This window comes from Saccopteryx bilineata, chromosome 3, assembly GCF_036850765.1.
Source record: "Saccopteryx bilineata isolate mSacBil1 chromosome 3, mSacBil1_pri_phased_curated, whole genome shotgun sequence".
NCBI classification, from domain to species: Eukaryota; Metazoa; Chordata; class Mammalia; order Chiroptera; family Emballonuridae; genus Saccopteryx; species Saccopteryx bilineata.
The window spans coordinates 1,307,274-1,317,852 of record NC_089492.1 but is presented as its reverse complement, the minus strand read 5'-3'; the positions used below and the strand labels follow the sequence as shown (position 1 = coordinate 1,317,852).

The 10,579-nt window shown below is 53.9% G+C and overlaps 1 protein-coding gene across 4 annotated transcripts; it reads right to left on the bottom strand.

Annotated features, from left to right (window-relative positions):
* Positions 1–202: 202 nt before the first annotated feature.
* LY6H (lymphocyte antigen 6 family member H) lies at positions 203–4,180 on the bottom strand. 4 transcript variants are annotated; one of them, XM_066265526.1, is made up of 5 exons: positions 3,583–4,180; positions 3,310–3,325; positions 2,912–3,009; positions 2,087–2,239; positions 203–1,826 (listed from the first exon to the last, which is right to left on the bottom strand). In XM_066265526.1, the coding sequence occupies exons 1-5, from the start codon at positions 4,163–4,165 to the stop codon at positions 1,591–1,593; spliced, it is 1,086 nt and encodes a 361-aa protein (XP_066121623.1). In that variant the 5' UTR covers positions 4,166–4,180; the 3' UTR covers positions 203–1,590. The 4 variants fall into 4 exon arrangements, with proteins under 4 accessions (XP_066121623.1, XP_066121626.1, XP_066121625.1 ...); XM_066265529.1 differs by lacking the exon at positions 3,310–3,325 and having other exon boundaries at positions 3,583–3,786; XM_066265528.1 differs by lacking the exons at positions 3,310–3,325; positions 3,583–4,180 and adding an exon at positions 3,416–3,569.
* Positions 4,181–10,579: the final 6,399 nt, after the last annotated feature.

Sequence of the window (10,579 nt, the reverse complement as noted above, 5' to 3'; positions counted from 1 at the left end):
AAGTTGGTCTGAACCCCATCCCAGGGGGTGGCCAGTTGGTATCTTCCCAGGACCTCCTGGCCCCCTGCCCCCCATCACAGGTGCCAGCTTCCAGCATCCTCAAACCCTCCAGCTTCTCCTCATGTGTCCCCTGAGCAAGTTGTCCTAGGTCACCACTGTAGTAGTAGCACCACCCTAGGGTCCCAAAGTACCAGACACAAGCCGTGGGTAGCACACTTTACTGAAGTTCACGTAGGGGCGGGACGGGGTACATCACAGAGCAGCAGGACAGACTTCAAACAAAGGGCAGACCACCTTCAGCCACGTGTCTCGGCCGTTTCCACCAGCAGGGCTGACACCAGTCTCCAGTGACCCTGCTCTCCTCTCCTGCTCACTTACCCGGCACCCCCAGATCCCTCTCCATGACTCATCAGAAGAGTCTGGGAAGGAGGTCAAGGCCAGTTCTTAATGGAACCATTGTCTTTTCCAAGGAGCCCGGGACCCGGAAGTGATCACAGCCCGGATCAGCCACACAGGGACAAGGAAGAACTGGACAAAGGCCCCAGAGTAAACCTGGAGTGGCCACCGTGTGTAAGCCTGGGCCACAGGACAAGCCACAAAGACAGTGGGTGAGGGAGGTTGGGCTGGACTCAGGCACAGGGATGGGACCACAGATCCACGGCTGGAGCCAGAAGGGCCAGGACTTACTTTCAGGGGTTTTCCCCTGCCTCCTCCCACCCCAAAGTGCCTCAGCCCATCTGTGCCATCCTCCACAGCCCCTGCTCAGAAAGCTGGCCCTCAGGACCCTGCCCATGGTGGTGCCCACCTCAGGGATGGAGCAGGGGGATGTCCGGTGAAGAGGCAGAGCTCCAGTCTGGGTGTGTGCACGCCTACGGTAGTGAGCATGTGAATACCAGCGTGGGTGTGGATGAAGGTGCCCCGCTCTGCGGGCACAGCAGGCTGTGTGTGTGCACGCCACTGCATTTGCGTGTGCTGGTATGAGTCTGTGTGCACCTGTGTGTGGCTGGTGTCTGCAGTGAACACAAACGATTATAGGGTCTCACCCTCAGGCCCACCCAGTAACCTGTTCATCTCAACTCTAATCCACCTCACCCCATTGCTCCCAAGCCTCGCCAGGCCCGAGGTCCCCCAGGCAGCCCAGCACCCACAGCCTCCGGAGCCCCCAGGCCTGCCTGCTCTTCCTCAGCCCCTCACCCCCAGCTCTGCCGGGAGCCCTCCCCCCCACAACACACACCCACACCCAGGCTCAGACCCAGGTCTCTAGACTCAGAAGTGACTGTATTTCTCTAGAAGATGCCCTCACAGCTAGGCTGCCGGGTTGGGACTGGCTCGGCTCAGCTTCCCTTAAAGACCTGGAGGTCCCAGCCCTGGCCTTCACCCCACCCACCCGGCGACGCCGATGCCAATGCCTGTGTCCTGGAGTTGTCCTGCTGGCTGAAATTGGAAACTGGTGGAGAGACGGGGAGGGGTGAGGACCACAGACCATGGAGCCAGACCAAGTCTGCCCTAGCCCCAGCCAAGCCAGGCTGAGGAAGGGGCAGCCACAGGCCCCAGGGACAAGGTCAGAAACCCTTCAGGAAGGAGAAGACCTCAGGGCCCAGCCCGGAGGAGGATGGGCCCCAGGCTGAGCAGGAGCCCCCCAGCCAGGGTCCAGGGGCTGACCCCCGCCCTGGACACCCCGTTGCACAAATCTTTGTCACAGCACTCCACATCTACTTTTAAGATCCCAGAATTAATGAAGTGCATCAGGTAATCTGAGAAAAAGTGCCGCTTAAGGAAGTTGCAGGATGAGGCACACATCTTATTCACGGAATAGTCCGTCCTGTCTGGAGAAGAGGAGGGGAGCCTGAAATTGGAGCCCCAGGTAGGCCCTCTCTGCCTTGCACCCCGCTCCGCCCCGGAATCCAGCCCAGGCCCTGGTTCAGAACCCCAGAACAGCAGAGCTAAAGCTCCCAGCCCACCCCCGTTGTCCCCAATGACATGGAGGGCCCAGGGCCAGACAGGCAGCTGTTCACTGTCACATAGCAAGCCAGAGAGGTTGAGACCACCCCCCAAAACTCCCTACCGTGCTCAGGTGCTGGCTTACCGCTGCTGGATAACTGTTCCCCGGATGGCGGCTTGCTGTTGGGGTCAGTGATGCGGACGCTAGCACACACCTTTTCGGTTGGCAGGCACTTCCTTGGGGTGCAGTGGCTGTCGTTGTTGGTTGGTGTACACTCCTGGCACCACAGACCATCAGCTATACAGACCGGAGACACAGGATGACTAGAGAAACAGCAGGCCAGGCCAGGCCAGCCCCTGCATCCTCCCCACCTGCTTGCTGCAGGCTCTGCTGGGAGAACCATTGGGCTGGGGCAGGCTGGGCACCCCCTGGCCAGCAGTGACCAGGCCACACTGGCACTGAGAAGACCCTGTGTCACTTCCCAGTAGTTTCCTGGGAGGATCCCACAACTGGGACTCTGGATGCCCTGAGGCCCTCTCCCTGGCCCCATGCACGAGTATACCCACACACACAGCTACCTCACACCTAAGGTGCCCCCCTGCACACGCTGACCTCCTCACACACTCCCCCTACCCCTCCCAAAGCACAGTTCGTTCCTTTGTTCCAAGCTTCCAAGGACCAAACTGGACTTGACAGGCGGCCTGCTGGGGCTCTTAATGGAGCACAGAACCCCTGCATTGAACCAGGGGCATCGTGCAGGAACAGGCGAGGAAGCCCCTCAGTGCCCTCAGGGGTAGGGAGGGACCCACGTGGCTGGAGGTGGAGCAGCACCAGCCAGGGAGAGGGCGTCTGGGGTTGCAGGAGTCCAGTAGGGAGTGTGGTTTGAGGGTCACCACCAGAGGATGGTGACCCACAGCCCAGCTCTCCCAGGGACGTGGCCCACCCTGGGAGAGCTGCCGCAAGACTCACCAGGCTCAGAGCACAGCAGAGCCGCCAGCAGCACCAGACCGAGGCCCTTCATGATCTCAGGCAGCATGTTCCAGGCAGACCTTGTGAAGGCGCGGGAGCTGTGGACAAGGGTCGTCTGGGGCTCAGGCCTGGCTGGGAGAAGCCTCGGTCAGCAGACACAGCTCCTGACCCGGCCGAAGAACCCTCTCCTTTTCTGGCCTCCAAATACAACCTCCTCCCGGGAATCCACGGCAGGGGACCTCCCTAAGCTCGAAGAAGCCCACCCCCAGACCATCCCCCAGAGTGCCCCCCATCACAGCCTCCCTTCCAGCTAGAACAGGTCTGCCCTCCCGGCACGGAGGCAGGGTGGCAGGCCGAGATGCACCCACCCCGCGCGCCCGAGGCCGAGATGCACCCACCCCGCGCGCCCGACACCTGTGGGATGAGGACGGCGCGTCTTCTCCCTGGGGAGCGGTGGGTGCGTCGGGAAAGGAAAGGGCAGGGCAAGGATCGAGGGAACTGTACCTGCTGATGAAGGGAGGGGCTCACACCACGTCTCCACCCCGCACCCTGGGCTGGGGTGCTGGGAACCCCGCGCGGAGCCCTCTGCATTCGCCTCTCCCTCCCTCGGGTCAGCGCTCACGGCGGATCCGAGCGTGGAGTGCAGGCCAGGGCTTAGGAGACTCACTTACATCTCAAGGGTGTCCGCTCCGATGCTCCGGGAGGCAGCACAGGGAGTTGTGTCCTTCCGTCTCCCTGCGGACCGGAACGCGGGCGCAGTCCCGTCTTTCGGGGAACGCAGCCGCAGAAGCAGACCCCGCACGGGGGGCGGGGCGGAGCGGGGGCAGGGGCGCGCAGGGAGGCGCGGGAGGACCTCCGCGGAGGAGGGGGCGGGAGGCGCGGGAGGACCTCCGCGGAGGAGGGGGCGGGAGGCGCGCGGGGGCCTCCGCGGAGGAGGGGGCGGGAGGCGCGCGGGGGCCTCCGCGGCGCTGGGGTCCGAGCCGGGTCGCTCCCCCGGGCCGTCCCGGGCCCCGCGCTCGTCCCCGTCCAGTTCCCGCTCGCTCCACCGTCCCCACCTCCCCCTACCCGGGCGCGGGCAGGATCCCTTCCCCCTCTGCTGGCTGAGATCCTCGTGCAGTTTTTCGCAAGAACGTTTACTGAGGAAGTGAAGCTCACACAGACGCAGAGGGGGAGGGAGGGAGCCGGCGAAGGTGCTGGTGCAGGTCCTGGTTCACAGACTAGCAGCCCTGGGTCCCCTCCCCTCCCCAGTCCCATCCAGGGTTCCGACTGTTCGGGGCTGCTCTGCCCTGAGCACCCTGGCGACCCCGACTAGCACAGCCGCCCCAGGGGACTGCCGTCTCCAACCACACCCACACCTGAAGGGCAAGTCCCAAACCTTGGGCAAGAGGACATCAAGGCCCTCTGCCGGTCGCGGGGGCTGCTGCTGTCGCACCTTTGTCTCTCGCCTCCCCCACCCCCACCGCCAAGCTTTTGACGTCCCCTGTGCCTGGTATGTGTCTTTGTTGGGCGCTGAATAAACCGCAGCCCTGGTGCAAAAGTGTGGTCGTTCCTTTCGTCCTGCCCTCATTTGTCCTGCAAATATTTATGGGGTACCCACTGTTGGCCTAGCGCTGCCCTAGGGCTGGGACCACAAGATGAGAAGAGGGTTTCTGCCCCCTCCACCCCGAATCTTACATTAGACAAATGATGATCGCTGATAGGTCGTTGTGAGATGTGTGAATGATAGTGATCATTGAGGCCCGTACTGTGTGTTCTAAACCCTTGATAGATGTGATCTCACCTCACAGCCTCACAACATTCCTGATATTGTCATCAGTCCCGTGCTGTAGATGAGGAAACCACAGCAGGGAAGAGGTTGAGTTCTCTGCCCAAGGTCACACAATGACACGTGACCAGGGCCACAGCTGAGGGTAGAGCCTATAAGCACTTGGCTCCAAAACCTGCATCCCTCGCCGTTCTCCTGCTGTTCGGGAGGAGCGAGGGCAAAGGACCAGGTGGACAGGCAACCCTGACTCCGCGGCTGGGGCTCCCACAGAGTCCACAGAACTCAAATACTAGCTCAAAGTGAAAAACTAGCAAACATCCTAAGGAATGAGCCTCCAGAAGCAGTGACAAGTGATATTTAACCCCCCACTAACTTTCTAAATTGGAGGTATCAGATATAGACTATTAAAACCTATTTGTTTTACAGGTTTAAGATATATAAAGGAAGAAACACTATAAAAACTGACCACGGCCCTAGCTGGAGAGCTCGGTTGGGTAGAGACTTGTTCCAAGATACAAAGATTGTGGGTTTGGTGCCCGGTCTGGGCACATGTGGGAACAGATTGATGTTTCTCTCTCTGTCTCTCAAATAAATAAATAAATATATTGTTAAATTGACCATGCTTACCTGAAAAAAACAGAACCTCTAAGAATGAAAAACTTTTCATCAAAATTAAAAGGTCAGCAGAAACCTTGAAAAAATTATGCTAAGTGAAAATAAAATTAATTAAGAAGTGTACAATCAACAGTGCAAATGCTATAGAAAATTTTACCTAAAACCTATGTACTCTTATTATTGATCAATGTCATCCCATTAAATTTAATTTTTTGTTGTTGTTGTTGTTGTTTTTTGTGACAGAGAAACAGAGAGAGGGACAGATAGGGACAGGAAGGAAGAGATACGAGAAGCATCAATTCTTTGTTGCAGCACTTTAGTTGTTCATTGATTACTTTCTCAAATGTGCCTTACCAAGGGGCTTCAGCAGAACAAGTGACCCTTTGCTCAAGCCAGTGACCTTGGGCTCAAGCCAGCAACCATGGGGTCATGTCTATGATCACACACTCAAGCCAGCAACCCCACGCTCAAGGTGGTGAGCCTGCACTCAAACCAGATGAGCTTGCACTCAAGCCGATGACCTCGGGGTCTCGAACCTGGGTCCTCTGCATCCCAGTCCAACGCTCTATCCATTGCACCACCGCCTGGGTCAGGTTAAATTTAACTTCTAAATAAAAAACTCTTAAAAATAAATAAAAACAGAAGAAGAAGCATATATTGCCTGGCCTGTGGTGGTGCAATGATTAGAGCATCAACCTGGAACGCTGAGGTCACTGGTTGAAACCCTAGGCTTGCCTGACCAGGCTATGGCCCAGTGAATAGAGCATCAGACTGGGATGCAGAGGACCCAGCTTTGAGACTCCGAGGTCGCCAGCTTGAGCGCGGGCTCATCTGGTTTGAGCAAAAGCTCACCAGCTTGGACCCAAGGTCACTGGCTCCAGCAAGGGGTTACTCAGTCTGCTGAAGGCCCGCGGTCAAGGCACATATGAGAAAGCAATCAATGAACAACTAAGGTGTCGCAATGAAAAACTGATGATTGATGCTTCTCACCTCTCTCCATTCCTGTCTGTCTGTCCCTGTCTATCCCTCTCTCTAACTCTGTAAAAACAAAACACAACAGCCTGGCCTGTGGTGGCGCAGTGGATAAAGCATCGACCTGGAAATGCTGAGGTCGCCGGTTCGAAACCCTGGACTTGCCTGGTCAAGGCACATATGGGAGTTGATGCTTCCAGCTCCTCCCCCCTTCTCTCTCTCTGTCTCTCCTCTCTCTCTCTCTTTGTCTCTCCCTCTCCTCTCTATAAGGAATAATAATAAAAAAAACCCAACAAAACAAAAACCAACCCTAGGCTTGCCCAGTCAAGGCACATACAACAAGCAAGCAATGAACAACTAAAGTGAAGCAATTATGAGTTGATACTTCTCACTTCCCTGCCTCCCCTCTCTGTAAAATCAATAAATAAAATCTTTTAAAAAGAAAGAAAAAGAAGAAGATATTGTATGGCTTCTTTTATATGAAATGTCCAGAATAGAAACATCTAAAAGAGACAGAAAGTAAACTAGTAGCTGCCTGGGACTGAGAGGGAAAAAGAATGGGTAGTTTCTGCTAATGGTCAGTGGTCGGCAAACTCATCGGTCAGCAGAGCCAAATATCAGCAGTACAACGATTGAAATTTCTTTTGAGAGCCAAATTTTTTAAACTTAAACTCTATAGGTAGGTGCATTCCTTATCGAGGTAGTGCCTGCACATGGTATTTTGTGGAAGAGCCACACTCCAGGGGCCAAAGAGCCGCATGTGGTTCGCAAGCTGCAGTTTGCTGACCAGGGGTCAAGGGGATACCTTTCAAGCGATAAGAATATTCTAGGCCCTGGCCGGTTGGCTCAGCAGTAGAGCGTCGGCCTGGCGTGTGGGGGACCTGGGTTCGATTCCTGGCCAGGGCACATAGGAGAAGCGCCCATCTGCTTCTCCACCCCTCTCCCTCTCCTTCCTCTCTGTCTCTCTCTTCCCCTCCCGCAGCCAAGGCTCCATTGGAGCAAAGATGGCCCGGGCGCTGGAGATGGCTCCTTGGCCTCTGCCCCAGGCGCTAGAGTGGCTCTGGTCGCGGCAGAGCGACGCCCTGGAGGGGCAGAGCATCGCCCCCTGGTGGGCAGAGCATCGCCCCTGGTGAGTGTGCCGGGTGGATCCCGGTTGGGCGCATGCGGGAGTCTGTCTGACTGTCTCTCCCCGTTTCCAGCTTCAGAAAAATACAAAAAAAAAAAAAAAAAAAAAAAAGAATATTCTAAAAATAGTGATGATGCCTGACCAGGCGGTGGTGCAGTGGATAGAGCAACGGACTGGATGCAGAACACCCAGGTTCGGGACCCTGAGGTCGCCAGCTTGAGCGCGGGCTCATCTGGTTTGAGCAAAAGCCCACCAGCTTGAGCCCAAGGTCGCTGGCTCCAGCAAGGGGTTACTCGGTCTGCTGAAGGCCCACGGTCAAGGCACATATGAGAAATCAATCAATGAACAACTAAGGTGTTGCAATGCGCTACGAAAAACTAATGATTGATGCTTCTCATCTCTCTCCGTTCCTGTCTGTCTGTCCCTGTCTATCCCTCTCTCTGACTGTATCTGTAAAAAATATGAATAAAAATAAAAATAGTGATGATGGTTGCACAAGTCTGTGCACATACTAAAAACCACTGAGTTGTATACTTTAAAAGTGTGAATTTTACAGTACATGGATTATACTTTAATAAAGCAGCTGTAAAAAAAAACTTAGCAAATGTGTTAGGCATCAAATTAGATACAGTTGAAGAAGGAATTTGTGAATGGGAATATTAAAGACATTATCAATAATGTAGCACAAGGACCGTGGCTGGGTGGTGCAGTGGGTAAAGTGTCATCCCAGAATGCCAAGTTCACCAGTTCAATTCCGGGGTCACTGGCTCAATCCTGGAGTGCCAGTTCAATCTCAAAAGTGCCAGCTCACTCCCAAGGGTGCTGGTTCAACCCTGAGATCACCAGCCCTGTCAGGGCACATATGAGAAGCAATCAATGGTGTGCACAGCTAAAAGGAACAACAAATGATGCTTCTTTATCTCTCTTCCTCTCTTAAAAAAAAGTGTAGCACAAGGGATAAAGAGATAAAAATAGAAAAAAGAAGTTAAAAGCCCTGGCCAGTTGGCTCAGTGGATAGAGGGTCAGCCTGGCATGCAGATTTCCAGGTTCAATCCCCATTCAGGGCACACATGAGAAGTGACCATCTGCTTCTCTTCCCCTCCATCTTTCCTTCTCTCCCTCTCAGACACTGAGAATAGCTCCGTTGATTCAAGCATGAGCCCCAGACGGGGTTGCCCAGTGGACCCCAGTTGGGGCACATGCAAGAGTCTGTCTCTCATCTCCCCTCTTCTCACTTAAAAAAAGAAAAAGAAAAAAGAAGTTAAAACACAAAAGAGAGTGTGCCAAAAGTTAATATAAGTCTGGATAAAGCCCCAAAGGACAGAGAGTTAATATTTGAAGAGATTTTGCCTGAGAATATTCCAGAACTGATGAAAGATAAGTATTTACAGAGTAGCACAATGTATACTCGATAAAATAAACAAAAAGAAAATTTACACCTAGGTGCAAAATAATGAAACTGCAAATTACCAGAGATTTTTTAAAAAGTTTAAATCAGCCAGAAAGGAAGGGAGATCAACTAAAGGAACGGCAGCGGGGCTGAGAGCAGAATCTCACAGCGACAGTGAAAGCCAAAAGATGGTGAAATAGTATCTTTAAAGTGCTTGAAAGAAAATAACGGAGATCAACATTGACGTCAGTGGACTCTGAGTGAAGCAGATTGACCTCCATGGTGTTGGTGGGCTTCAGCCAATCAGCTGAAGGCCTGAATTTTGTGGAAAGGTCACACCCCAGGGGCCAAAGAGCCACATGTGGCTCGCGAGCTGGGTGACCATATAGCCATGGAACAAAAGACTGACTTTCCCCGAGCAAGAGGGAATGCTGCCAGCAAATGACCTTCGAACTTGAACTGAATTATTGGCTCCTCTTGACTCTCCTACCTGCTGACCTACCCTGCAGATTTTGAGTTTGCCAACCTTTGTATCCACGTGAGCCAATTCTTTAAAATAAGTGTGTGTGTGTGTGTGTGTGTGTGTGTGTGTGTGTCGGTGATGCCTATCCGTAGCCACAACACTTCTTATTCCCATTTCTGCAGACATCACTGATCTCTGACCTTGAAAGCATTCCCAAGTTCTCTTTACTTTGTTCAAGACACTGTGAGGCAATAAATGCTGCTGTTTTAAGCCCTTAAATTTGGGGGTAATTTGTTATGCAGCAAAAAACAAGACAGGTGTGTGGGGCCTGGTTGAGAATGATTGGGGCAGTGGAAGCAGAGGACAGATATCCAAAGAGTCATGTTTAAGACGTTGAAGCCAGCCCCTGGGAAACGCAGCTCTGGGCCTGCTCCCCATGGAGCCTCTGCTCTCCTACGCGAGGCTTGGTTGCCAGGGAAACAGAGATTCCAATCCCGTTTCCTAGCTACTCTGCCTTCTTCCCAATGTTTATGGGTCAGTTTCATCCATCAGGATTTTGCAAACAAGAATAACAATCCTGCATGATTAATAAGAGAAAGGGCTCTCTTTAAGGGGATAAGAGCAGAACAAGTGACTGTGTGGCCCTGGCCCCTTCTGTCTGAACAGCTCCTGGCTTTTGACCTCCCTCTGCCCAGCCTGACCTTGCCCATATGCCCAGATCCTGGCGAGGGGGCAGATGGATCTTGTCCTGTTAGGTGATCCTGGCAAGTGTCCCTGGGCAACCCTCTAGCCATGGCCCATGTCTGATATTGTGCACAGCCCTCTGAATCAGGCCCTGGTGGGGAGAGGGGCTAGGTTGGGGTCACGGAGAGATGGACAGTTGAGCTCCCTACCTAGTATTTTTGTGGTGACACTGTCAGAATCCCTTTATGCCTTCAAGATTGTGGATGCAGCTGCTGACCATGTTATAAGGAGGGTTGTTTCCCAAAAGACCGACTGCCTGGCATACTGAGAGGGCCAGCCAAGGGTCAACAGCAACACCCCGTTATTGCAACAGTGCATTTCCCAAGGGGCTGCTGCCCTCTGAGCTGGAGAGCACCCCTGACCTCCAGGGGCCCCCAGGATAGTAGGGGGACAGGATGTGTTCTGGGCTGAATGGTGGCCCCAAAAGAGATGTTCGTACCCTACTCCCCAGACCTGTGGTTGTGACCTTATTTGAGAAAAGGGTTAAGGTAAGGATTAAGGTGAATGGATTAAGCCTTAATCATTAAGGTAAGGATGTGGAGATGAAGCCACCCCAGTGTCCTTATAAGAGAAAAGACAGGCAGCCCTGTGGC

What these genes read in the sequence shown, in the direction of transcription:
- LY6H (XM_066265526.1), bottom strand. Translation starts at nt 4,165, where the DNA reads ATGGGACTGGGGAGGGGAGGGGACCCAGGGCTGCTAGTCTGTGAACCA. An exon ending in TCTGCTGTGCTCTGAGCCTG is followed by an intron (nt 2,240 to 2,911) that starts GTGAGTCTTGCG and finishes CGGTCTGTATAG; the next exon opens with CTGATGGTCTGTGGTGCCAG. An exon ending in GGAACAGTTATCCAGCAGCG is followed by an intron (nt 1,827 to 2,086) that starts GTAAGCCAGCAC and finishes CCTCTTCTCCAG; the next exon opens with ACAGGACGGACTATTCCGTG.